The 21,669-nt window shown below is 36.3% G+C and overlaps 1 protein-coding gene across 1 annotated transcript in view; it reads left to right on the top strand.

Moving 5' to 3' along the window:
* The first annotated feature begins 4,898 nt into the window (after window positions 1-4,898).
* Window positions 4,899-21,669, top strand: part of LOC121321043 (E3 ubiquitin-protein ligase listerin-like) — a 49,897-nt gene continuing 33,126 nt past the window's right edge. The window contains exons 1-5 of the mRNA XM_041259954.1: window positions 4,899-5,130; window positions 6,530-6,733; window positions 15,442-15,540; window positions 20,806-21,036; window positions 21,452-21,504. Coding sequence (XP_041115888.1) covers window positions 5,089-5,130; window positions 6,530-6,733; window positions 15,442-15,540; window positions 20,806-21,036; window positions 21,452-21,504 — 629 coding nt within the window. The 5' untranslated portion in view covers window positions 4,899-5,088. The remainder of the gene's footprint in view (window positions 5,131-6,529; window positions 6,734-15,441; window positions 15,541-20,805; window positions 21,037-21,451; window positions 21,505-21,669) is intronic.

The following is a 21,669-nucleotide window of genomic DNA, read 5'->3' as shown; positions in this document are numbered from 1 at the left end:
TATTTCAGAAATAGGGATTTTCACGGCAAACTACATATTCACAGCAATGGGTACATTTCACGGAAATCGTGAAATCTGTGATAACCGTGAAAAACATACAGCCTCATGGATGATCGTAGGCATGTTTTCAGTCGAAGGCATGAAAAGCTGCACTCAGCAGTAGTATTTGATGTCAGGAGAGTAAGATAGGTTCTTATATGATAAAATTAGCGCCTTGCTTTTATGTAGGATGCAGAGTATAAACACAACTAAACACTGTGTTATACAAGTGACTTTTCTCCACTGTGCACTGTGTTCTTTTGTCAAAAAGTGAGTGGGCATGGCCCTCCCACTTTTAAAAGTGATGTGGCCATGCCCCCCTGGCTCTGGCACCCCTGCTTTCAGATCATTGTAATCTGCAGCCTCAATCCTGGATGAAACCTGAAAATGTGGGAAACGTTGCAATTTCCATCTAATAATCGAAAGGCCCAAATGTCCAGTTTTTGAACAAAAGCTGTTACCTTGTCTGTAAGGAGGATATTTGCATCCTTCCCTTGCATAGACAGATTCAATGATTTCACACGTATCAACCAAGTAAGCAAGCAGAGCCAGCCAAGAACATCTCAACGGTGGTTAACTAAATTCTATTTTCATCAATTAAGAAGATTTAAGTCTCCTCGCATAGCTCAAAAAGCAGAACTCTCCCACATGATAACCACCTTACTTCGGTGTAAATAGCAGGTGCTGATGGTCAGATCCCATTTTCTGGCACAGACATTAAATAAACATGTATTAAATATTAGATATTGTCTTCCAGTATTGCTCATCTTTGTTAGACAGCTTTTTGGGTCTTCCAGTCCTGAGTTTGTCAATTACAGATGATGTTTCTCTGTACTTGTTGATTATACTTCAGACACCACACATTGAAAACCAAGTGATGCAAGCTATTTCACTCAGTGTTTTTCCTTCTTTAGGCAAGTCAAGGTTGTTATAATAGTAGAAAACACTAGTGGAGGCGTTGAGTAAATTGTTGATGCTCTTAATGCACCACAGTAGAAAAATACAATATGTCTAAAACTTTTGCATAACAGTGTGTTTAATGTAAACATCTACATTTTTAGTCACTCCTTGACAAACGCTTAGTTTTTGCTTAGAAAATGTTGTTTCTATCATACTGTAAGCAAGTGTTTATGTAGGCTCCCTTAAACTAAACGTTCTACAGGAAATGTGCAGTTCATTTTTGCAGTTTTCCAGTAGCAATTCTGTGCATTTACAATGTTTTGTACCATGCTGTACCATACCATGCTTCAATATGCATGTTTGTTTTAAATCCACGACAACAATAAGCTAATTTGAGTGTCATGGAATACATGAAATAGATATACTGTATTAACGAAAATAATTAAAACGATTTCAATATTGATATATAGACTATATTACAACTATATTACAAAAAATAAGATAATTTCCACTCAACTATATTGACAGGAGGGACATACAAATTCCTGTTCAATTTTTATAAAATGATTACACGTTTTAACAAATATAATTGCACATAAAAATAAACCACACAATAAATTAATGATTACTCACATATATAAAATAATTAATTTATTAATTTTATTTTAATATTTGTAACACAAACAATAATATACAGTTTTCAGTGTTTACAAATATAAATTCACCTTGCCACTCTTTGTAGACAGCATAGTAAAGTTAATTACTATGATTAAATGATAATAATAGATAATAATAAAAAATACAGTCTGTTATATTAATTAATTTAATGGTATGTCATACTAAAAGTGTTCTTATTAAAATTATGTGATGTCTGTAGTACATTAGCAAAATATTTTTTTTTTATCATAAAATGTATTGTAATGTAGGCATAGTCAGGAATGCAGTTTAACCCAACAAGCTCTTTATTTACATTCCTTTCTGGAAACGATGACAGACAACAACACAACCAGGTACCGCGCTACCTAAATAAAGTCCTAGCGGTTGGCACACGATACAACACACACATGCACAGTTCAGAAGCCACCCCCCTGTCCCGGTTGGGGACTGGACAGCTGGTGTTGGTGGAGTACCACCCTCCGACCCCTAGATGGCAAATTGACTCAGTACACCACCTCCCCCACACGCTCCAGGCCCTGGCAGGACCTATCCAGTTTTGGGCAGAGGTCCCACTTCCGACGAGGGCTGTACACCCAGACCAGCTCTCCTATACAAAAATGCTTACCTCTCACCTAAACATTATTGTTCCGCTTTTGACAGACGCCTGCAGCCTGGGGCTGGTCACAGAAAAATTTAGTTTTTTTTTTTTTTTAAATAGTTAATTTTGACCATCTGTTAGTTAAGATGTAATCTTGTGAGGTGGACAGACTCCGACACGTTCAGCTTGCTCGATGTCAAATATATAAACACATCTCACTATACAGTACAGACCATCGTAAATGGAGGCTATGCTTTTACAGTAATATTAGAATTAGCAGCACAGCTATGGCCAACAGTTTTGCATCTCCCTATATAATTATATAATTTTGCTTCAGTCTAATAAAGACTGCAATAATGTTATGTAACATATTTAATTACATACTGCTTTGTAGTTTTCCATATACTGAATGAACACTAAAAAAAAAAAAGTGGCATTTCAAAATCCAACACCCTGTACAGTACTATTATGGCTTCCAGCAGTCTTTTGCCATATCATTCTGTAATTTATTTGATTACATGACGTTAAATAAAACATCTCCATTATGTTAATCTATTTTTTTTTTTGTTTTAATTATGTCTCAATCCAAAAGAAAAACGTAAGTGATGCAACCGAACAAGCAGAACACCATTCCACAGCAGGAAGGTGAAACAGTTTCGCCAAATCAGATTGCCTGGTTCTGTTCAGTTTCACGAAATTACGCCTTTAGTATCACATCTCCCAGCAGAGCAATCACATGACCTTAACACTACCCTATTGATAGAGCACCCGCTCTGCGTCCCGCCTCAGTAGACAATCTGTCAACTGTGATTTGCGAATTTGTGTTTTGATTGACCTTCCGCCAATACTACCTTGCTACGTGTTTTTTCTCTAATCCCAGTGGAGCAGACGGCACCTCTATATTTTCTACCTCTAGCTATTAAAGTGGCAAAGAAATAAAAAAAAGAAATGGACCCGGGGCTGGGCCAATGGCTGGGCCTGGGTGGAGTTGTCTCCCTTGCACCCAAGAGTGTATAACTGCAGGCTCTGTCTCATGGTGTCCTGTGGCAGCTTAGCTGTGGTGGCCTATGCTATGACACACATGGTTTTGCTGTTGTGCATTTTTGTAAACACACACACACACACACACACAGTTTTGCTGTTGTGCATTTTTAAAATACACTTAGGTTCAATTTTTATTACTAAATTATATTTTTGGTTGTGCATGAATAAAAAAAACGATTTACATATGATTGTTTGTCCTTACATTAAACGTTTCTCAAATTAGGCCTTTAAGGTCATTCACATCTATTTTCTTAATTAATAATGTGCATTATTCGACACATGGGATGAATTTAAACTGACCTCATTCATCACCCTTCTCTTCTCCAGTTGGTCTGAATAACATCGCGTGCTGCTGTTATTTCCGTCTCAAATGTCACCCCTATTGAGAGCCACAACCCTGTGCGCACATAGGCCACCACAGCTAAGCTACTACAAGCTACCACGAGCAAGGTCTCCGAGCCTGCAGTTATACCCATCTCCCACAAGCCACCACAAGCAAGGTCTCCGAGCCTGCAGTTATACCCATCTCCCACTGGCCACCACAAGCAAGGTCTCCGAGCCTGCAGTTATACCCATTTCTCACAGACCACCATGAGCAAGGTCTCCGAGCCTGCAGTTATACCCATCTCCCACAGGGCAACACGAGCAAGGTCTCCGAGCCTGCAGTTATACCCATCTCCCACAGGCCAACATGAGCAAGGTCTCCGAGCCTGCAGTTATACCCCTGAACCCTCCCTTTCATTTAAGAAATGTAATTTAAGGCAATATCTATTTTTTTCATGAGAACAGTAAAACCCATTTTATAACCCATTTGGTCCCTATATATATTTATAATATATAAATATATAATAATATATATAACATGTATTAATTATATATTTGTATCATATTTATATATATCATAAATATATATAATCATTTTGTTATTTGATGTTATTTTGTAACTAGATTATCATTAATACAACCATACAACGTATGTTGGGCACAATTTCGTGTTCTACCCTTGTTGTGAAAAACAAAAATTGTTTAAAATAACACATTTTATTGTGTTATTAATAACGTTTTAATAATGCACTATATATATATATATATATATATATATATATATATATATATATATATATATATATATATATATATATAAGTGGCACACCGCGATTGCTCGAAGACAATCATTGTCAGCACCTAGTCACTGTAAGGTAGTAAGTCATTAGGACGGATATCCCACCTATTTGGTGTATAACGTGGGAAAACATATTGCACATTGAAATAATGTAAATGCAAGCTTTATATAATACAATACTGTATCCCCTATTACATATTATTATTATTATTATTATTATATTATTATTATTATTATTATTATTATTATTATTATTATTTATTGTAATGCACAGTTCACAGCCTACCTCTGTAAAGAGCTTTGTGATGGTGGTCGACTATTAAAGGTGCTATATAAAGAACGTATTATATTACTGTCTACTTAGTTAAAGATTTGTAAATAGAGCCCTGTAATAAACTACTATATCGAACATTAAGGTTACCAATACCGCACCAGCTGCGTTTCGCATTTTGCACGGGTTCATCCTGTCTCACTGCAGACCGGCCCGAAATTTTTTTTTTTTTTTTTTTTTTTTTTTTTCCTTTCCCCGGAGTAAAGATGGCTTCTTTTGATTTCACCCTTACCACTACTGTGATACGTCTTTCCGTGTGCGTTCAGCTCAACCTTCCTGAGTCTGACTCGAACTGGGCTATATACGCACAAGTAGTGAAATTTATATTTAAAATAGGTCGATTTGTTTTTACGTGAAGTGTAGACATTTGTATTTTTTCTAAAAACAGCTACAAGTATGGGCGGAAAAAATAAACAGAGAACCAAAGGAAATGTCCGGGTAAGATTTTTATTTTAAAACAAGAACAATTGGACACTTTCGCGTAATTACACAGGCACCAGAAAACCACGCATTTAGTTATCTTGCTCATTCAAATGCATAACAACTATTATTTAATACATCTTTGACATTCAGATTCAGTAAATAAGAAAACCATAATGACGTTCTTTTTAAAATCCCATTTAATACTTTGTTCAAGTGAACTGAACTCCTGTGTAACTACACTATGTAACACAATTTTTGTTCCTGGGTAGTAAGTGTTATTTCCTAATTGCTTATGCCTCAAAAGTATAGAAAATGGCTATTATTCCCCACAAACTTTGCTTTTGTGACCAGGACAGTGATATTTAAAAATATCACTATTTCCAATGGGAAAACGGGCAATTGTGTGTCTTTTCGTTCACATAAAGTCAGAAAAAAACAACATATGAATCCAAATTAACATTTATTTATACTAAATACAGAAATGACTACAAAAGATTTACGATTATACTATAAGTATAATCGTAAATCTCGAAAAACTACTCACTTCTAAATCTTTTGTAGTCATTTTTGTATTACTTTAGTATAAATACATGTTAATTTGGATTCATATGTTGTTTTTTTTCTGACTTTATGTGAACGAAAAGACACACAATTGCCCATTTTCCCATTGGAAATAGTGATATTTTAAAAAATCACTGTCCTGGTCACAAAAGCCAAGTTTGTGGGGAATAATAGCCATTTTCTATACTTTTGAAGCATAAGCAATTAGGAAATAACACTTACTACCCAGGAACAAAAAAAAAAAAAAAAAAAAAAAAAAAAAAGTTGTTACAGGGTGCTATCATGTGGGGCTAAACCCATCACTATAGGCTAGGCTAGCCCAGAGTCTGTTTTAAGATGTAGAAATGATATGTCAAATTGAATACATTGTTGAGGTTTTACAAAATTTTACATACCCAAAAGTCGTCTTAAAGTAATGAAGCCTACATATTAGGAAACACTGTATGCACGTCTCGTTATAACCTTACCAGTAGGATGTGTAGTATTCTCTACTTTTGACTTTGGACTTAGTTGACACAACCAAATAAATAAATAAAAAAAAAACATAGAGTATGTATGGCCAGGCTAATTCACATTAGAAAAAAACGACCTCGATATGCCAAATGAAGAGTGTTTGTCAAAGGCTGAAAGCTTTGTGACTGTATAGCATAGTCACCAATAATCAAGTTTGTGTACACTGTAAGTCCATGTAACACTGGCTAATTAATGTAGGGGACATTTTAAAGCAGTTCGCTGAAGTTGATGAAATGCCCCCATCAATAAGTTGACAGAAAATGTTGATTGGAAGTTGTCTGGTGTCTCATTTTCTTAATCAATGCTGTGATTTTAACTTTCTTTCTAATTCTGTGTAAAGCCTTCCAGCAGTGGCAGAGCTGCAGAGCTGCTTGCAAGAGAACGGGGTGCAGTGCCTGGGTTTGTTGGATTTGGCTCATCATCACATGACCTGGGATATGTTCCTGCAGTCTACGGGACAGATGAAATGGACAATCTTGTAGATGCAGATTTCCGTATGGTTTTACGGAAACTTTCTAAAAGAGACACAATTACAAAATTAAAGGTTTGTTACTTTTGCCTCAGACATTGTATGGGATTTTGACTTTGGGGCAACTTGGAGAGTGACACACTAAAATATTTTCAGAATAAAGCCGAGGGGACAATACTCAACATGTTTTTTTAGAAAGTGACATGCAAACTACAAGTTTTGAGCAACTTTATCAAAGGAGAGTTGATTTTGTAGAAGCAACATTACAGCATAGAATTAGTCAACCAATGAAAAGTCATGTGACTGGCTATCTCACTGGCAAAAGGCTGAGAACAAATGGCAGCGGTGTTCCATTAAAGTAGGATCAACATTGTAGAAGCAACAGATTTTGTTCTACATTTTCCCCCTACATTTTATAGTGTCCCCTCGCCTTAAAACAGAGGCAGTTACTAAAGCCAATGGGGCACTAGTGTGTGTGTGTGTGTGTGTGTATGTATATATATATATATATATATATATATATATATATATATATATATATATATATATATATATATATATATATATATATATAATGAGGCCCTTAAAACGCCATAGTACCTAGAATTGAAACAGCTTGCCATAAAAAACAGCTCACTTAATCTATTTACTACCACTAGAAGAAAAAAAGAAAAAATGGTTTTATTTATCAAACGGAAGCCTTTAATAATTTAACTAGTTGTAGTTATGACGCAGCATGTAAATCTGCAGATAACCTTATTTTCCATCTGTGTTAGTGTTTACTGATTTCTGCTGTTGTACTTTAATGTTTTGCCATATCCTTTGAGACATGTTGACTTGTCTTAACAGGTTTTTTTTATTTACCTTTAGTTATTTGAACCGCGGTGCATTTGCCGTTAAATTATCATGGCTTTACAGAGGTTGAGTTAATGCAAAATTGTGTGTCCTAGACACAAAATAAATCCATTGGGTGGAAAAAAAAAAAAATAATTGCATTCACGGGATGCACAGAATGGGAAAGGGACACAGACATGCATATTCGCGGTAATCTATTACACTGCAGCAAAATGACCGTAAAATACTTGCTTGTTTAAAAAAAACTGTCTGCAATATAACAGTATTGATGAAGGTACACTACAGTCCTGTAGGTGGCAGCAATAAGCCTCATACTTGGCTTACGCAGCTATATTAAGGATATTTACTTTTAGGCCCTGTACACACTACATAACCGATCACGAGAAGCATGCTCAAAGAATGTTTTAATTAATCCAGCTCAAAGTATCCACACTGAAGTACCGTTTCATGTTTAGTCAGACGTAATGCATGCACACTATTAAAATAGTTTGGTTACAGATCCTAGCAGTGCAGTGAACAGTGGAAATGAATACGATTGTATCCCACCATGCACTTATCTTATTTTAAAATAATTTGTTATGCCCCTGTGGAAGGGTGGTGGGTAATTCACTGACACAGGAGACAGACAGGTGGATTTGGCAACACCGCACAGGTGCCCAGTTTTATTTTCGGGGTGCTGTTTTTAAGTTTATCCTGCAGATGGCGCTGTGGGTCAGTGGTCTGATTTACCAACGATGGTAAACAGAACCACGGGCATACCAAGCGATGGTACACAATACCGGCGCCTTGCAGGTGCTCAAAGAAATAATAATGAAAACAGAAGGCAAAAATAACAAGGGAAAAATAACACAATAATAAAACTACAAATAAAAGGTGCTGCACTCTGCAGCAATATCCCGGTCGCCGCTGCCCGTGCGACCCGGATCTCCGTCCTACGCTGCCGGCTATCTAGCCTGCTCTGTTATATTTTTAAGGGGTCTGCCCAAGGGTTCCCCGCTCTTACTGTCTCACTGTGACACTTTCGTGTCTTTTTCTCTCTCGGCTGGTTCTCGGTCCGCGACCAGCGTTTCCACAGTCTCAGCGCGTCTATAAGGGCAGACCTGAGGAAACAGCAGAGCGTTATTTTATAGGATCAACAATCTCCCAAGACTCGCCTCTCAGCCATTCAGAGAGGGGGGAAAAGTCCACACACCCACTTTCCCACCTCCCCGTGTCACTGCCATGACTCACAGGCGGTTGTTGGAAGGCTGCCGCCCTCTTCCTGCAGTACTGTGAACACGCCAGCAGAGTCAGCACAGATCTCTCCCTGCTACAGCCCCATATTAACAGAGGTCCATATTGCTAAGAAATGGAAAACAAGGATTTTGGAAAAAGTAAATGCAAACACACACAAGTAGGGCTTAAAGTTTTCATTTTTTTTGTTTTTAATCAGGTGATGTCCCTTTAAACGGGTTGAGCTGATTCTATGTCATAATTAAACTCAGAAAAACTGTTAATTGCAAAACAATCTTTGCTTTTACCTTCATATCTTGCCTGAGCCTAATTCTTGTCCCTTTTTAATTTTATTTCAGAGCTGATAAATTACGTGAATTGCTCATCCCCAATCCTACTGTTAACTTACATTTCATTTTTGCAGTTGCCTAATTTAACACTGTGCTATTGTTATTTTTCCCACTAGTTTAACAGGGATGTTCTGACAGATTACTTTAAGCATAACAATTAATACCTAGTGTGGAGTGCACACTGATAGCAAGTCAGTTGTCAGTCGGAAGTTTTTTTGTTTTTTTCTAAGCAGTCAGCATCACCAAGGGATTCTCATGAAGATCACTTATCTGCATCTCAGCCATCTACTTCTTACTGTACTACAGTGACCGAAGCAGTTACAATCAGTAGTAATGCAGAAAATCTCTTGCTATAATTTTGAATGGGAGATAAAGTATCCGTGGCTTGTTTATCGAGACTGCAAGATGTATTATAGTATGTGTGAAAGCTGCTGGGCAAAAAAAAATAAATTAAAAAAAGTATACGCATGGATGTACAGATTTTCAAGAATCTTCACTTAAGACACGCTGTTGCTGTTATTGGAATGCAGACAAATGTTAAAACACACGTAGATGAAGTCAACAAACAGTGCTTAGAGTCCTGTCTCATTGTCATGCGAACGGTCTACTGTTAGTATATAACCAAGTAAAAAGTGTGTCTGTTTTCATATATATATATATATATATATATATATATATATATATATATATATATATATATATATATATATATATATATATATATATATATCTATACACAGACAGATTGTTTAAACTACTACAGTGCACTCCTTTTATAAGAATCACTGATATAAGAATCAACCACATATAGTGATCAAAATCACTGGGACAGAAACATTCCTATACCAACCAATGTAAAATAATCTGCTTGTAGAATCAAGCAATCCGCTTAGAAGAATCATTCTGGGGAAAACTGACTACTTGTAATATGGTACTTGATCAAGTGCAATGACGTGTACAGCCAATAAAAGCGTGTTTTGATTTTGATCACATCTTGCATGATTAGGCACGTATGGAGCGCGGATAGTGCAATGATGCATGAAATGCTGCATTGTTTGTAATCAAACGTGTCTGCGTCACTGCATTGTGCAGGTATGTTTTTTTGTGTTCTCTGTTAGTGAAAGTGTGTTTCCCATAAAGTCAATACACGTTCATTGAATATATACTGAGTAGAGCAGTGTTATTGTGTGATATGCATGTAGACAGAACGGGGAGGGGATTGCAGCGCTTTGCATCTCTGTTTAATGAAAAACTGAGATTTGCATCACAACAGAAAACAAGTAAGCCATAGATGTTTACATGTAGTGGTAGTCTTGACAGTACAATACTGTACTGTAATGTCATCTTAATTCAAAGGCCATTACATGTAACACCACACTGCAGTTAAACTAGGCAGCCTCACGATCGCTTCTCAAGTATACTGTAGTAAAATAGGATTCTGCAGACTTGAGTAAACATAAGTCATAATACCTGTGATCATATAACAAGCTGCTTACCCACAAGGACTTGTTTTGATGTATTGTCAGTGATTGAGCACCATTGACATCTGTATGTATACTGTATTTAAACTGCTGATGGCACGTTTTTGCTAATTGTAATTTGACAGAGTGGCCAAGTACAGTGTTATCAGGCTGGAGTCTTGACTTACAGTTTTAAACCGGTGTTGGTTTTATTTTTCTTACACTGCGATGGCAAAACAACCGCTAATAAAACAAACAAAATAAACCTAGCTCTCAGCTGGACCACTAACTAACAGTACTTGTGTGGAACAAACACTAGATCTCTACTCAAGTTTTGGTTTCTTTTTGTTACTTCTACTTCCTTACACCTCAATACCCCCATCACAAAGCTTTTGGCTAAGCCGTTTCTGTTAAGATGTCATTAACTTTAACTAGCAGTTAACCAATTGACTATTATCCATAATTTGTTATGGAAAGCAGCTGTGGATTTTTCGTGGGCTTGCATGCATACAGGAACTAGTGACATCGAGTGGTCAACCCATTACACTGCAGCCAGGAAACAAGCTCTTATTCTCATACTGAGTTTGATTCTGCACCGCAGTAATCATATCGTTCCGCTTTAAAAAATCATCCGCTTATAAGAATCAAAACACCCGGGACGGATGGGATTCTTATAAACGGACTGCACTGTATATGACATAAAGTTTATGCGTTCATAAAAATTTACCAAAATGCACATCCCTGGAGTTTATTAGCCTTTGTGTTAACAATAGTTTAGTATTTGATGGATGGGATGCAAAATGGATTGGGCATGTGCATTTTAGGAACAAATGAACAGAAAAGCTAGTGTTATTGTCATGACCAGCAGTGTAAACAAGATAACTAACTTTTATATCCGTAAATATATACACTATCCACCATGGAAAAAAATCAATTGTGAGTCATTCCCTGATGACATCCCACACTGGCTTCGCCGCCATTTTTTCTCAGTCTTTCGCGGGTGAGAGAGCCAGTTACACAACTTTTCATTGGTTGACTAATCTTATGATGTAATGTTTCTTCTAAAAAATAAATTCTCCTTTGATAAAGTTGCTTGCAACAAAGTTGCCCGAAACTTAATTTTCTACAAAAAAAATCTCCTTTTCTACAGTTTTCTGGCAAAGTGTAGATTAGTGTCCCCTCTGTTTCAGTTTTGTTTGAAACAATATATCAAATAGCTTGCTGTTCACACTTATCTGTGAGCAAAGGGCCCAAGATTGCTTGTTTGCAAGTTAAAGCTTGTTTTTTTGGTCCTTTTCCAACTTTTTTCAGGACCGAGTTTGTTTCTGTTCACAACGTAGGTTGCAAGTGCACTTGGCTCGTTTATATGGTTTGTGAACCGAATATTTACAATGTCCTGCAAGGTGTCTTGAAAGATGGCAGCTATTTAGTATTTCTTCAGTTTTTAAATAGCATGTTTTAGATTCTTACATGTTGCTGTGGAAGAAGCACTTCACTAATTTAATTAATGCATTTGTTGAATGGCTACAGTAGCAGAATAGTGCAGTAGTCAGTTACACAATACTGCACTATTTTCTCTTGTAGGCATTAAACAATGTAATTTGAGAAATGACTGCATATATTTAGCTAGTTTTGTGAGTTAAGACAAGCTCGGCTTGGTGTATAACTAAATTTCTATCAGAGTTTCAGTTTGTAGTTTAGGGTTACCAGATTTGAAAAACTGCTGGGATGGGTTTTTTTTTTTTTTTTTTTCCTTCAATTCACAGACCCCATAGCAACTCTGAAGGGATCAGATATTAATAGTATCTGTAAATTGAGATATGACACAGGCCCGGTTTTTGAGATGGAACAGCATAAGTCTCGTGTTTTGATTGGTCTTTGTCTGTCACAGGAATATGTCAACAGGTTAGAATGCCACAGGTTAAATGTGTCAACCTGTGCCACTTAATAAATGTCTGGATTGATACTTTGTTGCGGTACATACTTCTAATAGTCCACAGATGGAAATGCCTGACTTTTTGAACAGCTTGACATTTTAAATAGGCTTGGTGGTTGTTGATGTACATTCTTAACAAAACTACTTGCCTTCAAATGTAATTTAAAAAAAAAATCTAATCGATTAGCAAGATTGACTTAATGAGCCTTTATTTTCTGTCCAACAAATGATGCACAGCACAAAAAGCGGTGTGCTAATTGACTAGTCCGGCACTCTAACAGGTTTATTCCTTCGTATTGCCAGATTTACATAGCACCCTTTTTAATTCAAACACGTAATTATTCCCCTATATTGTTCCTTTGCTAGCTTAAAAACAGTGTATCTCCGGTCAAAATGTGTTTATTTTTTAAACAAGCGGTGTGTAACATCATGACTACCTTCTGCAGTCCAGACCAGCCTTGCTCAGCGTTTGATCCAGTGGAAACACAGGGAGAAACGCTCCGCAGATTTATGATTTGAAACATTAACAGCTTCTCTGGGAGGGAAATAAGACTCCTATTGCATATCAGTTTCTCTCCAGTCCAGGTTTTAATTCAAGTTTGATTAGTCACTGTGTACAGCTGAGGCCAGAAGTGTTGCATCACTCTATAGAATGAACTCATGTTGCTTCATAAAGTTGAATGAAACCTGCTGAATAATGTCAGTGTATTAATTTTTTTCCATTGTATTTGCGTAGTCCAACTGTTTAAACATTGTATATAGCCTACAGTTTAAACTATCAGGAATAGATAAGGACTATTTGACGAATACAACAATATTCATGTTAAGTTGTTGAAGGGCACTGGTTTCTTAAAACCTATAAGTTTGTTTTGAGTGTGAAAGGTGAATAAAATATTTTTATATATATATATTTTTTTTTTTTGGAATATCATGTTCCTTCCTAAATGTGTTTTAATATTAAACTTTAGTAAAGGAAAACACCTGCATGTTGATGTATCTATTTCAGTGCAATGCCATTTTTTCATTGTAATAAAGAAATAAGCTTTTTTAAAAACATTTAAATTTGATTTAAAAAAAAAACAACAAAACACATACTGAGGAGAGTCACAAAATACATTAACTTTGGTTCATGTACTAAGGGTTACTATAATAATAATAATAATAATCCATAAATATTACAAAGCGCTTAACAAAAGTGAAAACAGAAAAATAAAAATAAATAAAACATACAAAAACAGTTGGATTTAAAAATGCAATGACAGTAAAAGTCAGAAGAATGCCAATTTAAACAAATGAGTTTTGAGGCGGGATTTAAAAATAGACAGAGACTCAGAATCATGGATCGCAGAAGGAAGTGTGTTCCACAGCATAGGAGCATAGGAGGAAAAAGCCCTGGCACCCACTGTACGCAGTTTAGTCAGGGGAACATCCGGCATCGGAGGACCGCAAAGCACTACTAGGAGTGCAGGTGGTAAATAACTCAGAAATGTAAGAGGGAGAGGTACCTCTATTGGCTTTAAAAGTCAGCAGCAGTACTTTGTAGTCAATGCGGTATTTGACCGGTAACCAGTGTAATGATTTCAGTATGGGGGTTATGTGACCACCAGAGCGAGACCAGGTCAGCACCCTAGCAGCAGAATCCTGAACATAAAGGAGCATTTAATGGGTATTCTTTGACACACCAGTAAGTAAGGCATTACAATAGTCAAGCCTGGAGTATACAAACGCATGAACAAGCTTTTCTGCAGCAGACGGCGACAAGACAGGACGCAGCCGAGCAATGTTCTTTAGATGGAGAAAGGACAACTTGGTAATTTTCCTAACATGCGGCTCAAAGGTTAAGCTAGGGTAAAAAATTACCCCCAATTTTCTCATTTTAGAATAAAACTACATTAGCACCCCGTCAATGGTTTCAAATGTTTTGACAACTGGATTTCCGCAGTTGATGTGGGGTTCCTAATAGTTCAGGTCACTTCAGTCTTGTCGCTGTTGAGCTGCATAAAATTCTGTTTCATCCAGAGCTTAATGTCAGCAAAACAGTTGTGTTCGCAAAATATCCGGTGTGGTTCGCAGATAAATCTGAGTATCGTCAGCATAAATATGGAAATTTACACCGTGATTTCTAAAAATGACTCTTAAATGAATTCACAATCCAGTTCTGGTGTACATTTTTATGGTAAAATGAACATGACCTAGAAACTGTCGTGTCATCTGTAAGAGCAGAACATCCCAAAAACTTGGCTGAATTCGGAACAGCAGAGCGGCCCAGAATTTGGGATGTTGTCTGAAAACCAAAGGCCCAGAATTTGAGACGTAGCCTGAGAAAAGGAACATTCTATAAAACTGTTAATACATTACAGATAAACTAATGAATCCTGTAACAAAACTGTAATAGCAGGCAGGACTTAGATATCCAATTAAAGTAAATCACGCAAACGATTATAGATATATGCGATTTGAAAGAAAAAAGTAGATGAGCACAGAAAGACAATTCTTACATTCATGCATAACATGAGAATTTATATAAAGTACTAGTCACTTGTAGTTTGTTATATTAGTACAGCAAAATACCGCATTATATTTAAATTGAAAGGTTCTGGAAAGCAGATCTCTCTTTCTCTGATCAAAATGTTAAAAATGCCTCCAAGCTTTCCCACTCATGTTGATGTCATATTCCTGTGAAAGACAAGGACCAATCAAAACACGAGAATGTTATATGGTTCCATCCCAAAAACCACGCCTGTGTCATACCTCTGGAAAGTGCTGGAGTGTATGTCATTATCATGTTGGCTCTGTGGAAGCTTTTCTCCAGTTGATCAATGTCACTTGCTACTTTTTGTCAATAATATTTCATTAAAAAAATTATCCTTCATTTGCTGTCCTCCAGGTCATTGTGATTGATATGAGGCAAAAAACAGATTAAATATTTATCCTTTTTAACTAAAATCTTTGTTTTTATGTTTCCTTAAGGCAGTACAAGAATTTGGTACAATGTGTACAGAAAGAGAGTCAGAGATTGTTAAAGGGGTTCTTCCTTACTGGCCAAGAATATACTGTAAAATCTCAATGGTAAGTTTATTTTTATTATTATTAATGTTTAACAAACATGAGTATTAAGATTCTTACTTGGTTTCCTCTTTTTGTCTCAGCAGTGACCAACTGCCTGAAAATATGAATGTCTTTGAGTCTGAAGATACTCCACTACTAACAATAAATAATAATAATAATAATAATAATAATAATAATAATAATAATAATAATAATAATAATAATAATAATAATAATGATGGTTTCTTTTCACAGCGGAGCAGTGTACCTAATAGGGTTGGATCAATAATCAACAATAGCGAAAATTCTGAAAACATTTTTGCTGCAAGAAATTTCTCATTGGAAAATTATCGATAATCATAATTATCGTCTGTGACCCAATGAAGCAGTAAGCGGCACTGAACGGCTGACTCAAACAGGCTTTCCCTTAAGGATTTGCCTGTACTTTGCACCATCCATTCTCCCCATTATCCTGAAAAGATTCCCAGTCCCTGCTGAAGAGAAGCACCCCTGTAACATGAAGCTGCTACTACTACGCTTGACAGTTGGGATTGTGTTGACTGGATGATGTGCAGTACCGAGCTTGCGCCAGACATAATGCTTAGAATTTAGAACGAAAAGTTAAATGTTTGTCTCATCTGACCACAAAACCACCTCCCACATGTCAGCAGTAACATCTACATGCTTTATCGCACACTCCATACATGCTTTAAGTTGAGGCTTTTTAAGTAATGGCTTCTTTCTTGACACCCGTCCATACAGACCAGCTTTCTGTAGGGACCGGCTTATTGCTGATGGGTGAACACTGACTCCCAACTCGGACACAGAACTTTGCAGATCTCTCAAGGTCATTGTTGGCTTCAGAGTGACATCCCGAACCAGTTTCCTGCTTGCCTGGCTACTCAGTTTGGGAGGGCGACCTGATCTGGGTAGTGTCTGGGTGGTATGATGCATCTTCCACTTTTTAATGATTTACTCACTATGCTGAGCGGGATAATCAGACCCTTTTGAATTTTCTTAAACCCTTCTCCTGCTCTGTGCCTCTCTACAACTTTATCCCTGAATTGTTTTGAAAGCTCCTTGGTCTTCATGGTTGCTTTGTTGGATCACTATGTGAGTTGCAGCTTGAAAGTCTTTATATACCTGAAGGAAATTATCTACAAGTTAATCCACACACAGGTTGAAACTATTTCACTAATTCACTAATTTTGTGACATAACATAAGAAAGAACATAAGAAAGTTTACAAACAAGAGGAGGCCTTTCGGCCTATTTTGCTCATTTGTGTTGGTAGCTTATTGATCCCGGAATTTCATCAAGCAGCTTGAATCAGGTCGCCGCATATTCTTCTTTGTTCAAGACTGAATAGATTAAATTCTTTTAGCTTGTCTGCATATGACATGCCTTTTAACCATTTGCAGTCCTATGTCTGACATTGCAGTTTTTCCCTTTCCAGTCCAATGTCGGACCCTGTCTGACATCATCAAAAAGACGTAAAGCACAGGTCTGTAGTTGTTTTTTCTCTGGAAAAAGCAAAGAAAACCTTTCAATGGCTGAGTGAGACCGATAGGAGCCGAATGGAACCAATTTTTTTTTTTATATCGTTGTAAGAATGAGCATTCTGTTGATTCAGGGCCAAATTCGATATTTATTACTCTAATAAATGATCAAAGACAATTTGCCAATTGTTAACAATTAACATGTCGCTGTGGTCCACGAAAGGAATCTCAGGGTAGAACTATTCTGTCTCTGTTTATTCGCTTCTCTCTGCTTCACAACAACAAACACCCCCCCCCCCCCCCCCGTCACTGGTCTTTAGTGTCAATCAGGCCCGGGTAGTGTCCCGGCCGGCCAATCGCGAGCAGCTCCTGTGGTCCATGCCTGTCCCCATAGGCTGTTCGACCGATGTGACACATTTGGGGTCCAGGGGTCAGGTTTGTTGTAATGAAGGCCGTTCTAGCGAGGGTGTACTGTATTTCAAAATATTCAATAACTGATAGCTAGCTACAACGCATTCATGTTAAATTAGTTAAAACAGCCATTAAATTGGCCTGTTTTTAACATTGATGTTCAAGTGATACAAATTACAAATTATTTCAAACTGTACAAAAAAAAAGAAAAAGTAAAAAAGTCTTACAGCTGGCAACCGACAGAGAATATAGCAAAAGGAATCCAAGAATCTTTAAATAAGTTACATACTTACGTGTTATCATTTTACTAACTTTAAAAAAAAAAAAAAACTCTGCATCTGAGAAATTACAGTACCTTTGTGCCCTGTCTGAAAAATAACGCATTTACCGTTGATATTACGATAAACATTAGAGATTTAAATAGAATAGAAATTATGCAAACAATTGTCGTCAGTTCATTTTATTTCGCTTTCTTTTTCTTTTTAGGCAGAGGTGTTGAAAAAGCTCTTCTAGGGTTTAACCTGTTGTGGAAAGACAGGCCTCCATTTACAGACCTCAATTTAATTTAACTGATGGCCTATATATCATTTGGAAGCCTAGTGAAGAAAAGCCTGTGAAGCTATAGCTCCCTGCTCCGAAAGCATTGGCTTTTACTGCTACACCGTGGAGCCATTTTGATACATTTTAATAGCATATATTTTCCAAAATTTAACATAAGCTAAACTCAGAACTATCGTTCCCACATGTAACATACAAGAGGCACTGTGTTGCATTTATGGGTGAACTGAAAAAACATAAACTTACCTTCATCATAAGATGGACAAACAATGATAATAAACAATAATGCAATGTAGAAAAGTGTTCCCTACTGTTTTCTTAAGTTTGCAAGTACAGTATAATTAGGGCTTCTGATTTTCGGTTTTAACCAATAAAACCCAATAAAACAGCCCCTGTGTAATTGGTGTATATCCGATAAACACTGGAAAATGGTTATTCAGTTCATGTTGATTTCAACCCTTTCCCCGTGAAAAAAATAAATCAAATAACCTACAAAAAATGTATATATAATTCCCAGTGCAGTGACAAAGTCCCTCCTTCGACGTGTATTTCACATTGATTCATTATGAATACTTAACACACCCCAACTACTGAGTGGCAGCCCATTCCTACATTTCTATTGGAAGTTAAAACAGTACAATTAGAAGCTGAGCATTGTTCTTGCTTGTGAGATTTGAAGCTATATTACAGTTTGATGGAATTTAAAGCAAATTGTTGCGAAATGTAAAGAAATGCCAAAACACACCAAAAGAAAATCAGAATAATATGCCCGTGACCATAAGGATTTTGGTGTGGAAGACAGCAAAGGAAAGAAGATACAAATGTGCAAGTACTGTCTATAGCTATTGTGACAAAAAAAATTGCCCAAGAATTTTGGAAAGTAACCAAAAACAGTAATTTCATGCAGTATATAAAAAGCAAATACCCCGGTTTTGATGTATCTAGATAAAACTTGAGAAATAGATACAAATAAACACAGAAAATAAAATTAAGATAAACACACAAGCCCTAAATCTAATGAAGCCTTAAGGCTTGAAAGATGATGGGTGGGGGACATTATATAACCGTACGAGAAGCAGAGTGCCTTTAACCCTTAAGTGTGTGGTTATATCATGTCAACGCTCCCCCTGGAGGGCCTTAAATGCTATTATAAAATGATCATAAAATGATAGATTGATTTACTTCTTAAATTTGCACAGCAAACAAAAAAAATTCCAAAAACAGTAAATATCACTACATACACGAATAGTTCCAGAGAAAAGTAAATATTTCTTAGTGTTTTATTTAAGAAATTATGAGTTTATTCATAAATATAATAAATGTTGATTAGAATGTGTATTAAGCACATAATGTATGTATATTAACCTGTTGCATTAATTAAACTTGATAAATTGTGGGAATAATTTTTTTTTTTCCCCCCAATAAATGTTCACTTGAACATTGCCAGATGGTGTGAGAGCTCTCTCTTTGTGCCTGCGGGAACTTTTTTTAATTTTTTTTTTATTAGCTTCTCCAGGTCTGCTGCTGTTGTTGGGGGATAGTGTGTTTTGTTTTTTCCACTTCGTCATCTTTTTAATTGCTGCTACGAATAAATTGTTAGCATTGTTAAATGGTGCATCTTTCGCCAAGTTCACTTTTCTGCTGTACGGTGAGTCATTCTAAAAGTGATTGATCCAGCTGGCAGAATTATAAAGCTTGATGTGCTGTACTGCTCTCCTGCTTTGTCCCTTACAATTCCCTGAGGAGACTGTGTTCAACTCAAAAGTAAAGTAAATGTAAGAGGCCTACCTTTTTCTTGGAGCCGGGTTTGTAGGATATTCACAGCCATTTACAACCCTTTGTTTCTTTTTGTTTTAGTTTTAGTCAAGTTCGAGTTGATTCAGTTCTTGTTCTGTTATTTCACTGTGTCGTTTTTCTATAAAAGAAAGTTGATTTACTGGTACTTTGTCCGGTTCAGAATATACTATTCTTCAACAGTGTTTCCATTAAAAATAACAGCATTTCATCTGGGTCTGATAGTTTTTGGAATTAAGTGGTTACTTACATATATTAAATGTTATAAAATTAGGACAGGGAAGTGGAAAGGAATTTTAATCAATGGTGATGTGTCTGTTAAAAGGTTGTGTGGGATTAACATATGGCTACTAGAATGCAACTAACCAATCAGAGAGCAGGATTTTTCCCAAGCAGATTTATAATACTTTTTTGTAGTTTGTATTTGTGACATTTTAAATGCATTTACTGTTGATAGCTTTTTTTTTTTTTTTTTTTTAATAAAATATGAAAAATAATGTGTAGCACTTCAAAACAACATTTAGGTATATTCAATACTGTCTAAATATAAGTTGTTGTTTTGCTTTAAATTATATGTTGACCATGTTTATGCACAGTGTCATATTGCCACTGACAGGGTTTAATCACTGTATGGTCACTTTCTGAGTGGAAATCAGAGCCAGAGAGGCATTTTAACGTGGCTTCTGTAGCCCCACCCACCTCTGGTGATGTCATCATAGTAAATTCAAGTACGAGTCTTTAACTCAGAGTAGGAGTAGTGGGTTCTTTGCACACTGCTAATATTTATGACAATGTTAAAGGTGCCATCACTCCTAACACAGGATCTATAAGTCAAAGACTAAAAACCTTGCTAACATACTGTGTAAATGGACAGTGTGTATACTGTGCAAGCCTGTGGCAGAATAGAGTATTGAAATCCAATCTACAGTGTGGGTAGAGGTCATTTAGCTTGTTCTTTCCTCTGCTTGTGGAATATGTTAGGGTACCGAGCAGTTTAGTTTAATCATTTCTGTTCATTTCAACAGGACCATGACCGTCGTGTTCGTGAGGCAACTGGACAGGCCTTTGAGCAGCTTATTCTTAAAGTAAAGAGGAATCTGGCGCCTTACTTAAAAAGCATTATGGGATACTGGCTGATAGCTCAGTGTGACACTTACTCACCTGTAGCATCAGCTGCAAATGTAGCATTTCAAGCTGCTTTTCCTACAAGTAAACAGCCAGAGGCTCTTGCATTTTGCAAGGAAGAGATTCTCAATGTAAGTACAAAAAAAGTTTGTTAAAATATGTTAATGTATTAATGGTTAAGCAGCCAGTAAATATGAAAGGCAGTTCAAGCACTGACCTATATGTGTCTGTTTATAGCTGAGGAACATAGGTCCCTATTCGTAACACTTTTTTCCTCCCTATTTAACAAATATTTAGTTTAAAAAAAAAAAAAAAAAAAAAAAAAAAAAAAAAAAAAAAAACTTTTAATTAACAATCCCATTACCTAATGGACCTGTGTTCAATTATTAATAGTTTGGTTAACCCAATCAAGTTTATTCAAATGCATTAAAGCACTGTTCCTCTTAGCCAATGTTTTATAAGCACACTATATTTAAGGATTTTTGGAGTTTTTTTTAAATGGATTCAGACTGTAATATGCCTTTTAATTTTACTGTATTTCTACAGATTCTTCAAGATAATCTTTTAAAGGAAACTCCAGAGACACTCAGTGACCCTCAGTAAGTTTAGTTGACTGGACCATCATACATTTCCTATAAATTGCAGTAGAGGAAATGGGTATCGTATACTTGTTCCACATTGCCTGTAAAGCATAGCATGTGCTAAGTGGCCTCCTACAAACATGTCTGCCTTTATTGATGTACAAATTGTATTCTTTAGTAAGG

This window comes from Polyodon spathula, chromosome 9, assembly GCF_017654505.1.
Source record: "Polyodon spathula isolate WHYD16114869_AA chromosome 9, ASM1765450v1, whole genome shotgun sequence".
Taxonomy (NCBI): domain Eukaryota; kingdom Metazoa; phylum Chordata; class Actinopteri; order Acipenseriformes; family Polyodontidae; genus Polyodon; species Polyodon spathula.
Note: the sequence above shows the minus strand (reverse complement) of the source record. Positions and strands in the feature narration are given on the sequence as shown.